The 22,066-nt window shown below is 40.6% G+C and overlaps 1 protein-coding gene across 1 annotated transcript; it reads right to left on the bottom strand.

Annotated features, from left to right (window-relative positions):
* Positions 1-320: 320 nt before the first annotated feature.
* Positions 321-14,524, bottom strand: LOC138096925 (zinc finger protein 665-like). Its single transcript, XM_068993161.1, has 4 exons — positions 14,510-14,524; positions 8,838-8,964; positions 1,167-2,840; positions 321-391 (listed from the first exon to the last, which is right to left on the bottom strand). The coding sequence occupies exons 1-4, from the start codon at positions 14,522-14,524 to the stop codon at positions 321-323; spliced, it is 1,887 nt and encodes a 628-aa protein (XP_068849262.1).
* Between the last annotated feature and the right edge of the window lie 7,542 nt (positions 14,525-22,066).

Genomic DNA, 22,066 nt, shown 5'->3' with positions numbered 1-22,066 from the left:
GCTTTGTGATGAAACCTCAGGATGCATCATTTCATAAAATTCTTTTCACATTCAGTAAATTGCTATAGTTTCTAACCTGTATGAATTCTATCATTACATCAAAAGTGGAGCTACTTGACAAAAACTTTTTACAACATTTATTACATGTGAAACGTTGCTTTCCAAACTAAATCCTCTATGTTTCTGAGGTTTCATCTTCAGGCACAAGCCTTAGCACACATATTAGTTTGTGTGGTTTCTCTCAAAAGACATATATGAGAAGTCTGGTGAATTGTGCAGTTAGGATAAAGCTTCTACTCATATGTCTGTAGGGTTTCTCTTCAATGGACTCTCCATTGTTGCCTCATACTTGAACTCAAGGTAAAGATTTTGCCACCCTTGTTGCATTTAAGGGACTCCAGTATCTCCCTCATCTTATCTTTGGATAAAACCCTTGCCACACATATCATATTTGTGTGGTTTCTCTCTAGGATAAATATTCTAATATTAAGTCATGAGTGAGCACTAATTTGGAACTTTGCCCCATTCATTACATCTGTAATGTTCTATCCAGCATAGATTATTTGATGATGCGTAGAATGTGAGCCTCAAGTAAAGGTTTTGCCCATTCCTGGCATTTGTGAGGTAATAATCTCCAGAAAGAAATCTTTGGTGAATGAATTCCTTGTCTAAGGTCAACTAAACATACTTATCTGATTTCTCTCTCCAAGATGATATTTTCAATGAAGTCTAAGATGGCAACATCAGATAAATTAAAACACATCCTTAATGTTCATCATCAATGTGGATTACCTGATGGAAAGGTAGGTTTCAAAGTACACTGATGGATTTCTGAAACTCATCATAATATTTGTCAGGTTTCTCTCCAACATGAAACTTCAGTTCATGTTAAGGTTGGAGACTTTGTGGACTGGAGACTTTGAGCCATTCAACATATTTCTAGAGTTTCGGCCTAGTACAGATTATGTAATGGCAAGGCTTTGCCACCCTCATGACATGTGCAAATTTCAATCCACTATGAATTTCCCAATATACAGTGTCAATTTTGAATGAATGAAGACATTCCCACATACATCACGTTAAATGATTTCCCCACTGTATGTATTACCTGGTGTGGAGTGATAGTTGAGATCTAATGAAAGGTTTTCAACAGTCTTTGTTTTTGAAAGGCTTCCCTTTTGTATGAACACTCTGATGCTTTGCCAGGTATGCCTTTCGACTAAAGCAGCTGCCACACTCATTACATTTGTAAGGTTTAACTCCAGTATGAATTCTCTGATGAATTGCAAGACTTGAATTCCGGTTGAAGACCTTGCCACACTCGTTACATTTGTAAGGTTTCTCTCCAGTATGAGTCCTTCGGTGCCTTGCAAGATATGAATTAAAACTGAAGACTCTGCCACATATATCACATTTACATAATTTCTGTCCTGTATGGATTATCTGATGTCTCTTGAAGTTCGAGCTGTGATTAAAGATTTTGCCACAGTCTTTACACTTGTAAGGTTTTTCCCCAGTATGAATTCTCCGATGAACTGCAAGGTATGAATTTTGACCAAACACTTTCCCACAGATGTCACATTTATATGGTTTATCTCCTGAATGGATAATTTTATGTTGTTTGAGGTGTGAGCCAAAATAAAAGGTTTTGCTGCATTCATTACATTTGTAAGGTTTCTCTCCAGTATGAATGACTTGATGACTGACGAGGGTTGATCTACTACTGAACATCTTACCACACTCGTTACATTGGTAAGGTTTCTCTCCAGTATGAATTCTCTGATGACTTGCAAGGTTTCCTTTTTGACTAAAAGCTCTGCCACATTCATTACACTTGTAAGGTTTCTCTCCAGTATGAAGTCTCTGATGACTTGCAAGGTTGGCCTTGTGATGAAAGACCTTGCCACACTCATTACACTTATAAGGTTTCTCTCCAGTATGAATTCTGCGATGTTTTGCAAGGTATGAATTCTGACTAAACACCTTGCCACATTCATTACATTTGTATGGTTTCTCTCCAGTATGTATTCTCTGATGAACTGTAAGGTATGAACTTTGAGTAAACACTTTTTCACATATATCACATTTATATAAGTTCTCTTTTGTATGGATTATCTTATGCCCAGTGAGGTGCAAGCCATGGTAAAGGGTTTTGCCACACCTGTTATACTTGTAAGATTTCTCTGCAGTATGAATTGTTTGATGAACAGCAAGGTCTGAATGTCGACTAAAGACTTTGCGACACACATCACAATTAAACATGTTCTCTTCTGTATGGATCAACTGATGTTGGGTAAGGTTCAAGCCCTGATGAAAGGTTTTGCCACTCTGATTACATTTGTAAGGGCATTCCATGCGTGTGCCCTGGTCTTGTGTTAGTATTGAAGGATGCATAAAATCATTCCCATATGAATTAGAAAGGTTGGTTTGGACAAGGAGAGAAATTCCTTGAAGTAGTGAAAATGAAGCACTAATATTGATACTCTTGTCAGCTTGATTAAATTCATCAATCTTCTCTTCACTTTTGTAAACATGCAGGTCATCCCAAAAGCTTAATGCAAGCCTGTTTTCAATAGGCTTGATTCCTGCAATACTTCTACCGTGCTCCCCTCTCTCATCAGTGAGATTTTTGTCATGTGTTATAGGCTTTACTTTGTAATTTCTTGCCTCATCTCTTGGCTGAGACTCAAAGTCATATATATTTTCCTGGATTTCCCTGAGGTAAAAATTTTTTATTTTATTCCTTTCGTGTCTTCCCAATATCACTGTTTGGAATTCTTCTCCTCTATCAGTTTTTTCATTTAGTTGTAATTTCTTGATCACAAGTATATGAGAGATATCTACAAGATACAAAAAACTGTAAGTATCTCACTTATTATAACTCATAAATATTTCATGTTAAACATGATATTACACCAAACTAGTACTTACACAAAAAGGGGTTATGAAAATTGCCAACCATGATATAAAAACCTTCCAAACACAAATGGAATGATTCTTTACTAAAGGTAAACTGATCTGAGATAATATTACTTAATTTTAGGGCACCTAAATTTCAAACAGTTTGGCCACTTGATGGGAAGAGCCAACTCATTGGAAAAGACCCTGACGCTGGGCAAGACTGAAGGGAAAAGGAGAAAACGGCGGCAGAGGATGAGACGGTTAGCTAGTATCACTGACTCAATGGACATGAATTTGAGCAAACTCTGGGAGACAGTGAAGGACAAGGAAGCCTGGTGTGCGGCATTCCCAGGGTCGCACAGAGACAGAACTGACTTATCAACTCAACAACAACAAATTTTCAAACAACCTATAATAAGAACACTCACATTGGAGAAACTTTTGTTACCAATCCAAGAAAGTGTAATTTTCAACCATGACACCAAAGCACACACCAATTAGCAGTAAACATACCTACTGGTGCCTCAAAGCTGAGGGAAAAAGAATACATATATTGGGCATACTTGTTTAATACAAATGAATGCTAAAAACCAGAAAAAATCTACTGTAACAGTAAATAATCCAAAACTAACTTATTCAATGAATAATCTCAATGAGTGGTAGTTTCAACTTGGGAAACAAAGAATAGAGAAAATGGTGCATATGATAAAAAAGTTTTTTTAAAAACAAAATGTTCTTCTAAGTACTTCCTGTAAAACTATGTACCCATGAAGCAGCATAAAACATTCAGAAAGGCCACCTTCTGTAAATCAAAATTAAAGATTAGTAAATGAAATACTCTCCATTTATATTGACAGCCATTAAATAGAGCAATTCCCTAATTCTGCAGTGCCCTAAAATATCCAGTTCTTTGGCTCCAAAATGTATGTAATAAAGAGTGAGCAATTTGTGAATTTACTTTAGGTTGATACACCATATTGCTGAGAACAAATTGAAAAGAAAAGCATACAATGTATAATGCAAAAAAGGGATAGCATAATAAACATGCTATATACAGACTATTCATGTATCTTTTTACACAAAAGACATTTTGACTTAATATAAAAACTGCACTATTTCTGGGAATTTAAGAGTAGTCCAGTGGTTAGAACTCAGTACTTTCATTGCCATGGACCAAAGTTACATTCCTTGAAGGAAGATCCCACAAGCAGCACGGTGAGGCCAAAAAACAAACACAAAAACCTAAAGACAAAAAAAATACTATTTCTTTTTAAAGGCTTGAGTATAATTATCACAATTTTTCAAGTAAGGAAAGTGGAATCACAGATTTATGTACATGACCCCAACTGACACAGAAAGTAGTGAGAACCATGATGTGAACTGTGACCTAGAGACTGAAACAATATATTCTTAAACATGACCCTCATCCAAGCAGTATATTACAAAATACTGCAACAAATATCAGAAGCTTAGAAGAAAGCTTCAAGGGAGATGCAAGAAGTGGGCTGTGTAACTACTAAGGGGATTCAGCCACCCCTCCTGGAAATGGTTTCTGAGTTGTCACAGCTGCACACAGTGATTTAGGTTGGGTCATGAGAAAGTTGATCAGTATACAGAGGTGTTATTTTTACAGTGTGAGTAATGTGGAAGGTAGAGGGGTGGGTGAAAGAGTACAGTGGAAATTAGGAAGTTCAGGAGAATAACTTAAAAATGCTAGGAAATAACAACCTTTTCATCCACTCCAAGGGACCATATAAAGAAAGGTCAGAACTGAGAAAGGGACTGAGTGGACCTCAGGGTATATGCATATGTAGGAGGACATCTGTATGACTATAACTGTGTGAGGACAATTAAAAATATTGATCTTAAAAGAACTGGCTTAGCAATAGTATACTACTGGCCCATTTTTAACTAGGGGAATTATAGTATGAGTATGGGAAAGAACCACATGAGATTTAAACACTGCAGAAGGAAATTAACTTTCAGTCTACTATACTATTTGCTATGCAAACTGAATATTCCAATGACTGTATTTCCATGCGTATGTTCAATAAACACACACAAAATATTTCAGGAGGCTGTGCAATAATGATCTTAGCAGAAAGCAGAAGTGAAAACCAGGAGAAGACTATCAGAAGATGATGAATCAGTTCATTCTGTGCACACACAAACAGAGCAAAGTAAAGGAGGGAGATCGTGATTTTGGAATGAAGATCTCTTGGCTAGGCGAGAACACCTTGTATGGGGAAAAAAAGATAGCAGAAAGTGTTTGCCGAAGCCTGAGCGATTTCAGGATATGATCACAATAGTTAAGTAAGTAAAGAAAGAAAAAAATGTTACTAACTAAAACATTAATTACATAACATACTTTGGTTCTATAAAATATTTACATCCACATCCCTTGTTATTAAACATGATAGTAGTTCTTAGACAGCCTGTCTAAATACTGAAAGTCAGATCATTAAATTTCTTAACACAAACTCTACAAAGAAAAACCAAACCATGAGGGAGTGATGTCAGCAGGACAGTAAACCATAGGCACCCATTACCCATGAGGGAACCAAGTTAAAAACAATAAACAATAAGCAATTGGGGAAAATTCAACAAACCAATCAAGAAGAGGCAGCACCCAAGGAAATGCTTGTCCTAAAACACTAGACGGAAAAACATAGGAAAGTTCATGACAATTTCCTGGCCTTCAACTTCCCTCCTCCTTCTTACATTGCATTGAGAGTTAACTGGCACAAGTCTCCCCATTCCCAGAGGTTCCCTCAGGCAGAAATGTTAAAAACATGATAGAAACACTCAGTAAACACTAGAAAGAGGAAAAAGTGACCTAAACACAATAAAGGACATGTAATAAAAGCCCACAGCTAATATCATAATCAATGGGGAAAGACTTAAACCTTTGCCTCTAAGACCAGGAATGTAACAAAGATGTTTGCACTACTTCTAAAAGAAAAACTACGGAAATTCCTACCAAGAACATGTAGATATAAGAAAAACACATATAACCAATCCCAACAGCAAATGAAGGAAATCCATCTCTTCTGAAAAATGAAATGTTCGAATACGTAAAACACCCCAGGAAATTCCCTGTAGTTCAGTGGTTAGGACTCCACACTTCCACTGTCAGGGGCCCAGGTTCAATCCCTGTTGGGAGAATGAGGATCCCACAAGCCACATGGTAAGGCAAAAAAAAAAAAAAAAAAATACACACACCTTGAGTAGTTGGCAAAAAAAAAGAATAAACTCAGAAAAACAACAACATACAAAACCAACAAACAAAAGTCAATACTGTTTCTATATATTAACAATTTAAAAAATCATAAAGGAAATTCAGAAAACTCCATTTAAAATATTATTAAAAAACTAGAGTACTTGGCAAAATTTTACAGAAGAAGGCAAAGATATATTCTCTATGAACTAAAAACTGCTGAAAAATATCCCAAAGGACACAGATTAATGCAGACATCTCAAGTTTATGGACTAGAAGTAAACATGGTCAGGGTGTAAATACTACTCTAAGTGATCAACAGTGCAAGGCCATACCACCCTGAACAGCCCCGATCTCCTCTAAGTAATCAACAGATTTAACCCAATCCCTAATAAAACCCTGACAGTGTGTCTTAAATAGATAAATCCATTGTTAAGATTCAAATGCAACCTCAAAAGACACTGAAGGACTTTCCTGGTGGTCCAGTAGCTAAGATGCCATACTCCCAATGCAAGAGACCTGGGTTCCATCCCTGGTCAGGGAACTAGATCCCACATGCTGCAACTAACACTTGGTGCAGCCAAATAATTCTTTTTTTTAAAGAGACACTCAACAGAAAAACCAAGGTTAAAAAGAACAAAGTTGGAGGTTTCACAATTACTTTTAAAAGTCTCAGAAACCTAAACAAATCCAAGCAGTGTGGTATTAGCACAAAGACCAGTGGCATACGACAGTGGCATAAGAAATAAATTCTTGTGTATGTGGTCCAAGGGGATCCCCATGTTCAACAAGAGGATGTGGACCACCCAATGGGGGAAGGACAGGCTATTAAACAAAAAATGAATTATGGTTCCTATTGAAAGTATCATTCCACTTCATAAGTTCTCTAATTTAGATGTTTTAAACTTAGCTGTTGATGTAAAAGAACAATGACACACAGGTGACCAAAAGATGGCATCAGTAACAGTTTACAAAACAGCCTCACAAACGAGAATGGGAACTTGGACAGCGTTATCCTGAAGAGAAATCCCTATACTGCTTGCTGAGAATGTAAGGGGATGGTTATTGCACATATGAACATCACTGTTACGATGCCATTGAGACAGGCTTTTGTAACATTGCTCAAAACCAGAAAAACACCCAGAAAGATTTATCAGCCGGTCTCTGGGGATATTTCTTATTTCATATCATAGAATATGCAGACCATATCAATATAGCATGAAGTGGTTATTTTCTATATGAGTTGACTTTACTTTCACTTTTCGCTTTCATGCATTGGAGAGGGAAATGGCAACCCACTCCAGTGTTCTTGCCTGAAGAATCCCTGGGACGGGGGAGCCTGGTGGGCTGCCATCTGTGGGGTCATACAGAGTCGGATACGACTGAAGTGACTTAGCAGCAGCAGCAGCGGAAAAAGATTACAATATATGATGAATAGTTCAGTTCAGTTGCTCAGTCATGTCTGATTCTTTGCGACCCCATGAACCTCAGCACACCAGGCCTTCTAGTCCATCACCAACTCCCGGAGTCCACCCAAACAAATCCATATCCATTGAGTTGGTGATGCCACCCAACCATCCCATCCTCCGTCGTCCCCTTCTCCTCTTGCCCTCAATCTTTCCCAGCATCAGGGTCTTTTCCAATGAGTCAGCTCTTCGCATCAGGTGGCCAAAGTATTGGAGTTTCAGCTTCAATATCAGTCCTTCCAATCAATACCCAGGACTGATCTCTTTTAGGATGGACTGGTTGGATCTCCTTGCAGTCCAAGGGACTCTCAAGAGTCTTTCCAAACACCACAGTTCAAAAGCATCAATTCTTCCGTGCTCAGCTTTCTTTATAGTCCAACTCTCACATCCATACATTACCACTGGAAAAACCATAGCCTTGACTAAACAGATCTTTGTTGACAAAGTAATGTCTCTACTTTTTTTTCAAAATAATCTGTCAACCAGTAAACCCACCCCATAGATAAGTTACACAGAAGAAAAATTCCCTCTGAGAGTTCAGATAAGAAGTAAATGTTTAAAAAAAAAAAAAGAAGAAGTAAATGTTTGTACTTTCCATAGAATTCTCTGATGAGGGGAAAGTCTGCACACACTATTAATAATGAAGCTTCCCCTTGGCCCTTCCAAGATATGACCTGTTATACCCTCAAAAGCATACCCTCCACAGACCAGGACTCTTTTTTGTCTCGTTACAAGGTGGGTAAAATATTCAAATAAGAAACAGAAATACCTCCACATAAGAGGAAAGACACATGACTTGCTGTGGATTTGCCAGAATCCTAGTCCCTTGCTCAGCTGAGGATTGATGGAAATACAGAGAGGAATAGAAAAATATTTTCAAAATTCACCTGCTGTTTACCTCCTTCTGAATATAGAGGTAACAGTATAATGTGAAGAAACATAGCTCTTTTCCTAAAACTCCTGAATCAAAAGAACATGGGTAGGAAACAGGAAAATGGGTATGTTAAAAGTTTTCCATTGAGCTTTACAACTACAAAAGCTCTGGAACAACTCCTGATGTATCATGAAGTGGGCAGATCGTCAGAGGAAAAGGTAGATTTAAATTCCTGAGGCTGTGTCCTGAAGCTCTTCATGTCTGAATCAACAGGGATTTCAGATCAGTCAAGTAAAACCGGGGCTCCCAAGAGGCACACCGTGGGAAATGCAGAGATAACCCAGGGCAGATCCCAACTTCAAAGGGAAGTGATCCTCACCCAAGGAGACTAGGTTCCTGAGGGTCTCCAACATCACGTCCCTGTACAAGGCCCTCTGAGCAGGGTCCAGGCATTCCCACTCCTCCTGAGTGAACTCTATGGCCACATCCCTGAAGGTCAGCTGTGCCTGAAATGAAAACACATTTCACCAAGGGGCCATGAGGAGAGCTCTTATTTTCACACAAAAGGAGAAGAGGAGAGAGGGGTAAGGATGAACTCAGTTGAAGTAATATTCTGACAGATCCATGGAAAGCTATTTGGAGGAAATTATGGGCCTTTAATTTTAATTCCTTATGCTTTTACCCAGAGATTATGATAACCTCTAACCAATGTGGAGGATGATTGATGTCCAATGTGGAGGTAAATCAATGTCCATTTTTGTGGACATTACATGCAATACATGTAAATAAGATTTAATAATGAGTAGTTTCTCCAGAAGTGTTAGAGTATGTGTTTGTTACACACTGACTGCTATTCAGTATCTAGATGAGCTACACTATGAGTGATGGAATCAGAAATGACAGAGTCAACAGTGCTTTGAAAAAAAGGTCAAAATCTTAAACCATGATTACAATGACTAAAGGTGTTCGAATACTTCAAAGATGCTAAGCAATACTCTAAATGCTTTATGGCTACGAACTTTTTTTTAATCATCATCATAGCTCAGTAGAAAAAGATATATGCCATCCTACAGAGACACCTGGAGAAACTCTACTTAGTTCAAGAAGCTAAGTAATCATAGAGCAGGAACCTCAATTAAGGAGAATGAGGTCTTGAACTCAAGATAAGGAAGCAAAAACTCAAGTAAGAGAAGAGCATTAGAAAAAAAAAAAATAAAGAAGAGCACTAGAAGCACACTGATAGAGGGTTCCCTGAGAAAACTTGAAATAAGGTCAAAGCAAACAACACGGAAGGCAATAAAAGATCATTACAGACGTGGGTGCACAAACACATACACATAACATGTTAGTAATCTTACTGTTATCTGAACCTTGAACAGGAGAGTGTAGGAAAAAATGCAAGGCCACAGAATATATTTATGATATGATTTCAGCTACAAAAACAGGCAGGACATAGTTTTAAAATTATGATGTCTTATCAAAACCATGGATTTGCAGATCCATGAACTAACTTATGGACACATGTGTATTACAAATGCAGAAATAACTGAAATGAGAGATGCTGTCTAGGGACATTTTTTTTTTCAAGTGCAAATAATCTGAGAGATCATTCCAGAAATATCCAGTAGCATCATTCCAAAAAGGAACATTCCAGAAAGTTCCAGTGAGGAAGAGAAAGTTGCAGCCATGGGCAACTGGAGATCTATGTGGATGGACATGATCTGAGAGTCTGTGAAACAATCTCAGAACTGCCTCCACAGAGGGGTGAGGGAGCTTGGGTGTTTATCCACTTACTCCCACCCAGCCCTCATTTTTCTTTTTTTTTGGCCTCACGGCATGGCACGCAGGATCTTAGCTCCCCCAACCAGGAATGAAACTCTTGCCCCCCTGCAGTAGAAGTGCAGAGTCTTAACCACTGGACCATCAGGGAAGCCCCCATCCCTCATTTTTGGGGGTTGTTCCTGGCCCACACAGGAGAGTTCAGTGTTTGCAGTCAGATGCCATCAAGGATGTACTAGAATGGTAAGACCCAAATGAACCAGGAGGGACAGGACACCCTTATGTATTCCCTAACTAGCTTGAAATTCCTTAAGAGAAAGGAGTGAGTTCATAGAATGCACTATTCTACTCCTAACAGTCTGCACAGGATTCGGTATGCAATAAGTAAACAATAAGGATAGAGAGGATAAATCAGTCAACATAAAGAAAATTTGAGACAACAGTTAAAGAGACTTCCAGGAGGTTGGGAATAAATATACACACTTAATGCTATATATAAAATATAGGGAATTAACTGGCCATCCCCTCTGGACATATTTTTGCATGATTTTTTATCATCAGTTTTATATATGTGAATTTCAGCATTTTTTGGAACAAGGAAAGAGTCACCTGTGCTAAACGGCACCAACAGGAAAAAAAGCAGGAAACGTTAACTACAGCTTCTATGGAATACCTACATATAAATACAATTTAAAACACAGTATTTATTTCTGTAAACATTGACTCCTAAAACATTGACTTCTAAAACATTGACTTGAACTTAGAAAAGTTACGGAAAAAATATATTGTAATTAAGAAAGAATATTTCTCCAAACATCATGATCAGAAGGAAACACTTGATGAATTCGTACCGAAGTGACAGTGGAGTTAAGGGGGCTGGCCAGGGGTCCTGCCTTTCACCTCAGTACAGTGTGCCTGAGCAGGGACCAACAGAGGAAGTGACGAGAGCAAAACAGGGTGGGAGCAAGACATACAGCATGTCAGAGCTGGAACTGTGAACACTCACAAATCTAAATCAAAAAGTAAAAGGATGAAAAAAGACATCCAATCCTTAAGAGAGCAGGAATTACTGCACGATATCAGACAAACTAACCTAAGGAAAAAAACTAACACGAGACACAAAATACATCATGAAATGAGAAAAGGGTAAATTTGCCAAGAAGCTATAATAATTATAAATATGTACACATCTAACATCAACCCAGGAGGATCTGATGAAGGGTTTTATAACAGTGATTCAAAGGTGGAGTCTCTGATAAAACTAGGGTGTGAGGAGGGCTTGTGTTCCCTAAATCTTGTCTCCCCCAGGTTGGAAGGTGTTCAATACGCTACTGGGGAAGAGTGGATGACAACTACTAATAAATCCAGAAAAAACGAAACAGCTGGGACAAAACAGAAATGATGCTCAGTTGTGGATGTGTCTAGTGGTGAAAGTATGTCCAAGGCTATAAGGAACAATACTGCATGGGAACCTGGAATGTTAGGTCCATGAATCAAGGTACATTGGACATGATCAACCAGGAGATGGCAAGAGTGAACTAAAATGGACAGGAACAGGTGAATTTAAATCAGATGACCATTATATCTACTATCATGGGCAAGAATCCCTTAGAAGAAATGGAGCAGCCCACACAGCCAACAGAAGAATCTGAAACGCAGCGCTTGGGTGCAGTCTCAAAAAGGACAGAATGATCTCTGTTCACTTCCAACACAAACTATTCAATATCACAGTAATCCAAGTCTATGCTCCAACCACTAATGCTGAAGAAGCTGAAGTAAAATGGGTCTCATGAAGACCTACAAGACATCCTAGAACCAAAAAAAGATGTCCTTTCCTCACAGAGGACTGGAATGCAAAAGTAGGAAGTCAAAAGATACCTGCAGTACCAGGCAAGTTTGGCCTTGGAGTACAAAATGAAGCAGGGCAAAAGCTAACAAAGAATTCTGTCAAGAGAATGCACTGGTCATAGCACTCACTCACTTCCAACAAGACAAGAGACAACTCTACACATGGACACCACCAGATGGACAATTCTGAAATCAGACTGATTACATTCTTCGCAGCCAAAGATGGAGAAGCTCTATACAGTCAGCAAAAACAAGACAGGGAGCTGACTATCACTCAGATCAAGAGCTACTTATTGCAAAATTCAGACTTAAATTGAAGAAAGTAGGGAAAACCACTAGCCATTCAGGTATGACCTAAAGCAAATCCCTTAATGATTATATAATGGAGGTGATGAATAGATTCAATGGATCAGATTTGGTAAACAAGAGTGCCTGAAGAACTAAGGACAGAAGTTTGTAACACTGTATAGGAAGCAGTGACCAAAAACATCCCAAAGAAAAAGAAATGCAAGAAGGCAAAGTGGTTGTCTGAGCAGGCCTTGCAAAGAGCTCAACAAAGAAGAGAAGCAAAAAGCAAAGGAGAAAGGGGAAGACATACCCAACTGAATGCAGAGTTCCAGAGAACAGCAAGCAGAGATAAGAAAGCCTTCTTAAGTGAACAATGCAAAGAAATAGAGGAAAAGAAGAGACTGGGAAAGACTAGAGATTTATTCAAGAAAATTGGAGATAGAATATTTCATGTAAGGATGGACACAATAAAAGGACAGAAATGGCAATGACCTAAGAGAAACAGAAGAGATTAAGGTGGCAAGCATACACAGAAGAACTATACAAAAAAGGTCTTAACAACCTGGATAACCACGATGGTGTGGTCAGTCACCTAGAGCCAGACATTCTGGAACGTGAAGTCAAGTGGGCCTCAGAAAGCATTACTACAAACAAAGCTAGTGGAGGTGATGGAATTCCAGCTGAGTTATTTCAAACCCTAAAAGATGATGCTGTGAAAGTGTTGCACTCAATATGCCAGCAAATTTGGAACACTTGGCAGTGGCCAAAGGACTGGAAAAGGTCAGCTTTAATTCCAATCCCAAAGGACAGTGCCAAAGAATGTACAAACTACTGTACAACTGCACTCATTTCACATGCTAACAAGGTAATGTTCAAATGTGCTCCATAATAAGAGAAGCCACCGCCTTGTGAAGCCTGAGCACTGCAACTAAAGAACAGGCTCTGTGCCGCCTGTGCTAGAGAAAGCCTGGTTGCAGCAACAAAAACACAGTGCGGCCAAGGAAACCCAGCACAGTCAAAAATAAATAAATAACAAAATAAAATTTTTGAAAAAATTTAGAAAAGTTGCAGCATAAAATATCAGCACATGAAAATCAACTGCATTTCTATCTACACACAGTGAACCATTTCGACAGAAAATGAGAGAACAATCCTATGGAAAACTTAGGAAAAAGATCAGACAAGTAGGTGTAAGGCCTCTATACTGAAAAGTACTAAACTTTAAAACAAAAGTCCCTGGAGATATATATAAATAGAAACACACCCTGGAGTGGGAACTTTATGCTTTTAAAATGGCCAAATTAGGGTGGGAGGGAGGATCCCAAGGGAGGGGATATATGTATACCCATGGCTGATTCACATTCTTGTATGGCAGAAGCCAACATAACATTGCAAAGCAACTATCCTCCAATTAAAGATAAATTTTAAAAAATGTACGGGACTTCCCTGATGGTCCAGTAGCTAAGACCCCATGTCCCCAGTGCAGGTGGTCCAGGTTCCAGCCCTGATCAGGGAACTAGATCCCACACGCTGCAATGAAGAGTTGCATGTTGCAACTAAAGAACCTGAATGCTGCAACAAAAACTGAAGATCCTGCAATGGCGAAACTAAGACCCAGTGCAGCCAAATAAATAAATATTTTAAAAATGCAAATGAAAATATATGATTAAAAAAATTCCTTCATTTGCAACCCAGCAAGACCTGGTATACCCCTGTAATTTTTCAATGGAAATTAAGAGGCAGTTGAGCTGATTAAAAACAGATAACATTTTCTTTCCATGGAAATAGCAAACTACAAAAATCAAGCCAATAAGATTTCATTGTAAAATTTTCTTAAAAAAAAAAAAAAAAGACCCAAAGAGAGACTTCCCTGGTGGTCCAGTGGTTAGGACTCCAGGCTTCCACTGCAGGAGGCACAGTATACAGATTTAAGGAATTCCTATGCCATTTTTTGCAGATAAAGAAAAAATAAATTATTCATAAATTCATAGGGAATCTCAAGAACCAGCAAACAGCTAAAATATTCTTGAAAAAGAGGATGAATGTACAAGTGTCAGGCAGGATACTTTGGAGCCAGGGAAGAATAGAGAATCCAAAAAAGGACATTTGAAGGACAGGCTGAAAATATGACTTTACCTGAGAAAGAGCCATTCCTGACTCCTGTTCTGTTTCCTCCTCTTCCTCTTAGCAGGACACACAAAAAGGGAGAAAACAAAATATTAGACTAATTGGTAAAACTAGGATTTGTCTGTTAATACAGAAGATCATTGACAACTTTACCAAGTACCCACCAAAAAGGTCTAAAATTATTTATTACATACCAAAGAGCTTTTCCAGATCTTTTTCCAGAGAAAGCAAGCAGGCCTCCAAGAAACCTGAAACACATTTTCAAAAGAATGAATTTTTATCATCTAATATTTGTGGTATCAGTGTTCTAAAAATTTCACAATGTATTATATTACTATTTAAAGAATGATTTGATTATAGAAAAGCACCAAAGCTTATTAACAAAAGTTAATGATCATTTCCAGGGAAGCAGAAACTGAATAAACTAAAATTTTTCCAAGCTACAGAAAGAATTATATGTAAAGATATAAGAAAGAAAAGTAGGCCCATCACAAAAAGGAGCATTCTCAATGTTCCTTTTTTTTTTACTTGACTTTTTATTTACTTATTTTGTGGCTATGCTGGGTCTTCGTTGCTGTGATCGGGCTTTCTCTAGTTGCGGTGTGCAGGCTTCTCATCGTGGTGGCTTCTCTTGTTTCAGCACACGGGCTTAGTTGCCCCACGGCATGTGGGATCTTCCCGAACCAGGGATCAAACCTGTGTCCCCTGCCTTGGCAGGCAGATCCTTTACCACTGGACCACAAGGAAAGTCCTTGATGTTCCTTTTAAAAGGCACCATGCAGTGATAGACTGAATCATTTCTTGCTCCACTTGTCCTCTCCTACTCCTGTGCCCCATGTCAAAGGGAAGGGGGCGACTCACAACTGAGTGAATCAAATCACGGGGTGCGCTAGTGGTAAAGAACCTGCCTGCCAATGCTGAAGACTTAAGAGATGCAGGTTCCATCCCTGGGTCGGAAGACCCCCTGGAGGAGGGCATGGCAACTCACTCTGGTATTCTTGAGAATCCCATGGACAGAGGAGCGTGGCAGGCTACAGTCCATGGAGTCGCGAAGGGTTGGACACAACTGAAGTGACTTAGCAGCAGCAGCCCCCTGGCTAAGCAGGGCTTGCAAATACAAGTTATCCTCTGATATGAAGAATTACAGAATGCACAAGACACAAGCTCTGCTATTCTCATCCTCATCTGTACAATTAGAGACATTTTGTTACTTTCTAAAATAAATCATATATCACAGCTTATCCACAACAAACAACTCACCATCCATCTGCATCCAGTTCCCACTACCCACCTGCTCTACTAGGTGTTTCCCTTTTAGTCGGTTTATCTGTCTCTTTTCTTCCCCTCTGCTCTCCTGCTGTTCCTGTTTCTTCCCTCACACCTGTCCTGCCCACTCTGTAAACTGTTCCCCTCGAGATGCTTGGTCTCTGCACCCTCTCTGACAGTCCTCCATCTGTGCGTCTGCCTCTTTCTTGCCCCTCGCTGCTCCCTCTCTGCCCTCCAGTTACACCCCTTCTCTCCCTCTTCCACTCCCCTTCTCCCCCCACCCCCCTGCTCTGACACCCCAGGTGGTGATGCATCCTTCCTGCTCTTGCTTCTTCTTGTGGTCACACTTGATCCTCCTTCTCTCCCAGCGCCATGGTGCTCTGCAGCCCAAGTGTCCAGCTCTTTCATCCTGTCACCCCACTCTGTGTGAAGTGCCTCTCCTTTGGTGCCCCTGCCCCACCGCTGATCCAAGGCCCCTCTATGTTACTCTCTGTCAGCTACAAACTGGCACTTGCCATCTACCTACATGCTAGTAGTCATGTTTGAATGTGAGAGCTGGACCATTAAGAAGATTGAGCACCGAAGAACTGATGCTTTTGTACTGTGGTCCTGGAGAAGGCTCTTGAGAGTCCCTTGGATTGCAAGGAGATCACACCAGTCAATCCTAAAGGAAGTCAACCAAGAATATTCACTGGAAGGACAGATGCTGAAGCTGAAGTTCCAATACTTTGGCCACCTGATGGCAAGAGCCAACTCAGCAAAGACTCTGATGCAGCAGAAAATGAGAAGGTTGCATACCATCACCGCCTCAATGAGTATGAGTTTGAGCAAACTTCGGGAGATAGTGGAGGACAGAAGAGCCTAGTATGCTGCCACATAGGATCAAACAGGACTTTGCCACTAAACAATAATAATCTACCTGTCTACCTCTACAAGGGTTAATTCATGCGCTGCTGACCTTCAATACCTCCTGAAAGGAGTTCACAGTGGAGAGCAGAAATGAGGCATCTGTGATTGGGGGAGAAACTGACAGATGAGGTCTTCAGATAGGTATTTTCAGGAGCCAATGTTATGAGCCCAATTCTTGTATTTCCCCGTATCTAGAAAAGCACTAAAGTCCTCCATGGTGATGACTGTTCCTTGTGATTAGCAAAGCTTCACAAAAGTAGTAGAAAACTTCTGGGAAAAAATACGTGCTTGACTGCATGTAATCCCCCTTCACCAAACTCTGTACACTGCCCTCTCCCCCTGCCTCTCTGCAGCAGCTTCTCAGAGCGACGTGCAGTGCCGTCTCCTGGACTGCAGTCCTCATTTTGCCCCGAACAAAACTTTACCTGCAAACCTCACATTGTGCACTTTTTAAACTTGACATCTCCCATCCCTGGAGATCCAACTTTAAAAAAAATCTACATCTTTATTCGCCTGCTATTTTCAATGCTTAATCTTTCATTTCACTCTGTTTACAAGTCCCTCAGCCACAGTCTCTATCCCTATGGATTCTCCCTCCTCCTCTTCTCATTCTCAGTTTTTCTCTCAGTTGCTCATCATCTGCTTCTCCTGAGCCCTCTGATCCACGTATTTACAGTGCTGAGTAAGACATCTCCCTACAGAAAAAAAAAAAAACACACCTTTTTCCATCATATGGAATTTGGAACAGAAGACCACTGTGTTTCACACGGCTAGCTCAGGTCACCTCCCATTACAAGGGGAGGCTTGCTGGGCAGAAGGACTGGCCTCAGGAGATGGGAGGACCGAAGTGATGGCAGGGAGGAGGGGGTCTTAGGAGAGGGGCGGGCTGTCCTGAATCCCAGAGATAGGGACGGGAGTGAGGGGACAAAGCAGGTGATTAACTAGTTAATCCAACTAGGGGATTGTCAGTAGAATAAATACCGGAGACTCCTGCAAGTTAATGATTACTCAAGAAAGCAGGCTTGTTTAGCAACAAAGCTATTCAACAGATGCTCAAGAGGACCCTGAAACAATATAACAACGGTGGCATGAGCCCCACACCCTGCTCAGTGAGCTCAGTAAATTACCACACGCTCTGTGTACACATAAAAAGCACTAATTGGTGAAGCTAGCTTGACCAGGTAGGAACAACAACAACAAAAAACTCCCCTGCCCAACCTGTTGGTGGGACTGATGCAGGAAGGCTGACATCTACTCAAGAAAGACGAGGAAAGTCTTCTCCCCACCTCACCCCCCACGCCACTTTCCCTCTAATGATAAAGCTGCAGCCCAGCAAGTTGTCTGGGCTTTGCATCCTCTCGGCTGCCCACTTGTAAGACTCACAAACTTCCTATTCTGATAAATCACTTAACTATCACTCTGCCTCTCACTGATTTTTTTTTTTTTTTTTTTTGCACTGGGACTGAAAGGACTGGTGTGGAAGCTCGGCGGCGACTCCTTCCACCGCCACCAACGACACAAAAGAGCTTCACCAGGTCCCGCCAGGAGGTCGGGGCCTCTCCCTGGGCGGGAAGGCCAGCGCTGCCCTCCAGGGCTCCAGAAAGCGGGCTGGCAGGAGAGGGGCGCGAATCCGCCTGGCAAAAGAGGGCTTAACTGGGGAGCGGAGGGACTAACGGGTTTTTCAGCCAGAAAATGTAGCAAAAGGCGGCGTCTACCTGGACTGAAGGCAGAAGAGCCGAGGCACCGACCTCCGGACGAATCTAAACCCCAAACACCCGACCTGCACAAGGACTTCTGGATTTACCTGGGGGTGGAAGGGCCAAGTGCTGAGATGTCAGGTGTCTAGTCACTCCAAAGCTCCCGAGGTTTGAGTGACGGAGGAGGCGCAGCAGGAATTTACACAGAAAGCTGACGCTTAACCCGCGGCGGGTCAACGTTCACTCCGCGCTCCGCGCTTCCATTTCCGTAACCAACTGCGCACGCGCGGACTTGGACACAGGCCCTCCGGGGGCGCTGGGCGGGGCGTCGGCCTCAGGGCGGGTGCGGGCTGCGTGTGAACCCAGCCCCGGGAGGGCAGGCGGGACCCGGCGCCTCCCAGGAGCCCCGAATGTGCTGTTACCTTGCTGTTTTGAACCTTTGGGAGTAAAAGCGTACAGCCGTGTGGGCTACCTTGGTGGGAAGCTAATCTGTTTCCTCCTAACAAGTGGAGAATCGTTACGGGAAAACCTGCTTTTGCCAGCAGGTTGCTCGCACGCTGTGGTCTCGAGGAGCAAACACTTCGATGGTTGGAAAAGTGCGACTCCGAGTGGTTGCTGTGCCAGTGAAGTTGCTCAGTCGTGTCCGACTCTGTGCGGCAATTATGATTCACTTGAGCAAATGGGACGACAGAGGATGAGATGGTTGGACGGCATCACCGACTCAATGGACATGAGTTTGAGTAAACTCCCGGAGTTGGTGATGGACAGGGAGGCCTGGTGTGCTGCAGTCCATGGCATCACAAAGAGTCGGGCACGACTGAACTGAACTGAACAGTTTAGGGAAACAAGAACTTGACATGCTCTTCAGTATTACAAAATTAGAATGAGTGATAAAAGTTTCCCACTGAAGAATGGGCCATTTCACACCGACATCTTACAGAACACTTTTCCCTTTCTATAATCCTCATTCTGGCAGGACGACTAACTCAACGCCTTGGTTCCAGAGCCTCAGGGACATAACCTAGCATCTGAGACTGGAGCACCATGGCATGTAGTAATTTCTGTCACTAATCACTGCAATACATTTTAAAAATGCATTATTTTTTAAAAAATTCTTATAAATTGCATTCTTCTTTTTGCTCAAGTGTTTTACTTGCCTTTTAAAATCACACCCGCTCCCACCTCCAGTTTGAGATATACCTGACTTACATGACTGAGTTTAATTTGCACAGCATGATATTCTTACAGAGACTGAAATAATTATCACAGTAAGTTCAATAAGCATTTCTCACTGCATGTTATACTCTCAGGATAAATAACAAACTGCAGACATGTTCTATCCCTCACATCTTTTCACCTTTTCTTTGTTCTTTAGGTGGAAATGGGATATTGCAGAAATTAATTTTTATTAAAACTACGATGGCCATTTAACTAGTAGCTAATATTAGGGAAAATATGAGACTGACATTTTGCTGAAAATCAGACAAAATCTAAAAAGGAAAAGGGTTTTACTTGAAACCTTCACCATTCTTGGTCACTCAGCAGTCATACTGCTACAAGGACAGTAAAGACTAAGTGTTCATAGATTTAGAAGGAGCAGAGGATGCATCAAATCACACAGTTCACCCTCCAGACTTCCTCTTACCATATCTATCATTATTCACTTCTTGTATCTAAAATTCTGTCATTCGGCATAAAATTTCAGTCTATCCAAAGCCATTCTTGAAGTAGAAGACAGGGTTCAGTCACTCATTCATGTCTGACTCTTTGCAACCCCATGGACTACAGCACATCAGGCTTCCCTGTCCTTCACCAACTCCTGGAGCTTGCTCAAGCTCATGTCCATTGAGTCAAGTGATGCCATCCAACCATCCCATCCTCTGTCGTCCCCTTTTCCTTTTGCTTTCCATCTTTTCAGCACCAGGGTCTTTTCCAATGATAGTTCTTTGCAGCAGGTGGCCAAAATATTGGAGTTTCAGCTTCAGCATCAGTCCTTCCAATGAATATTCAGGACTGATTTCCTTTAGGATGGACTGGTTGGATCTCCTTGCAGTCCCAGGGATTCTCAAGAGTCTTCTCCAACACCACAGTTCAAAAGCACCAATTCTTCTGCACTCAGCCTTCTTTATGGTACAACTCTCACATCCACATGTGACTACTTAGCTCTGACTAGAAGAACCTTTGTCCGCAAAGTAATGTCTATGGTTTTTAATATGTTATCTAGGTTTGTCATAGCTTTTCTTCCAAGGAGCTAGAGCCATTTAATTTCATGACAGCAGTCACCATCTGCAGTGATTTTGGAGCCCAAGAAACTAAAGACAGGGTTACAAGAAGCAAATAAAAGCTTTGAAAGCTTCCATTTAAACTTGAAACATGCCTCTCCACTCATACCGAATTGCCCAGGAACTCAAGAAAAACAAGCTTGCGTGAAATGGGAAAAAAAAAAGTGCAAATCCTCTCAAGTGAAAGGGAGGGTTGCCTTAGTCTAGTGACCAAACTTGGTATCAAAGGGCAGACATATATGATCTTACAGGTTGATAAATGGCTGTACATAATATTACTATATATGAATAACTGCAGCATCTATCAGAAGTGACTTTTCCCTTCATTTACACTAAATAAAATTACTGATATTAGATAAAATAGGGACTATCACTACAGACCATGCAGACATGGAAAGAATAGAAAGGAACTCTTACAAAAACTCTACAAGATTATAAGATGAAATGTACTAATTCCATGAAACCCATAACCTACAACAAATCACCAATATTAAACATTATTTGAATAACTGCCTTGAACTGCAATGCAAATTTATAATTTCAAAATGCCCACCACCTAAGAAAGAAACTCAAAAGCAGAGATAGTGACTGTGAGAGCTTAATTAAACTTGTCCATCATGCTCTGCACAGACCCTGCCTGGACTTTCTACATGTTCCCTCCAGATGTACCTTGTAGCTCCTCAAGAGTCTGTGTAATAAACGTCTCCACTTGACTCTCCCTTGCAGTCTTTGGCAGGACTGTTGCCTAACAGTCAACATTCCGGGGCTCTATAAAAGGTAATTTAACAAAGTTGCAACAATGGTGTTTTACAATTCTATCAAATTTAAAAAGAATTACCAGCAATTCTATGTGATTTATTTTCAAGAAACAGAGGAAACACCTGTCAACCCAATTTATGAGGCCAGAATTACTAGGAAACAAAACTAGACAAATAGAAAATGAGAAAGTAAATAAATTAAATCCCCCATGAAGATTCAAATCCCCCATGAAGATTCAAAAGTCCATCATAAAATATTAGCAATAGAAATGTAACATAAAGATTTCATATTAAAGATAACATAAATCAAGGAATTCCCTGGTGGTCCAGGGTTAGCACTCATTGCTTTTGCTTGTGGGGCCCAGGTTCAATCCCTGGTCAAGAAGCTAAGATCCTGCAAGCTATGCAGCTCACCAAAAATGATAATATAAATAAAAATCAAGATCACTTAGTAAAGATAAATACATTATTCTTGGTTGTGAACAAATTCTATGTGGAGGATATTCGGTGTCCCACAAAAAAGATTTCCTGTCACCCTTTTGCCATCTCAGTTCTTTCACTGAATTAAAGCTTCAAACTAATTGTTTTTATGTTTATACTGCATCTACTTTGTACCCGTCATTGCCTTTTGAGCATCGTTGCATCCTAAGAGTC

This window comes from Capricornis sumatraensis, chromosome 20 (genome assembly GCF_032405125.1).
Source record: "Capricornis sumatraensis isolate serow.1 chromosome 20, serow.2, whole genome shotgun sequence".
NCBI lineage: Eukaryota > Metazoa > Chordata > Mammalia > Artiodactyla > Bovidae > Capricornis > Capricornis sumatraensis.
The sequence above is the reverse complement of the archived record's forward strand: the minus strand, read 5'-3'. Positions and strand labels throughout refer to the sequence as shown.

Coding starts and splice junctions, on each gene's coding strand:
- LOC138096925 (XM_068993161.1), bottom strand. Junction 2,841..8,837: donor CAGGAACCTAGTCTCCTTGG/GTGAGGATCACT, acceptor TGTATCTTGTAG/ATATCTCTCATATACTTGTG. Junction 392..1,166: donor TCATACAAAAGGGAAGCCTT/TCAAAAACAAAG, acceptor TACTGGAGTCCC/TTAAATGCAACAAGGGTGGC.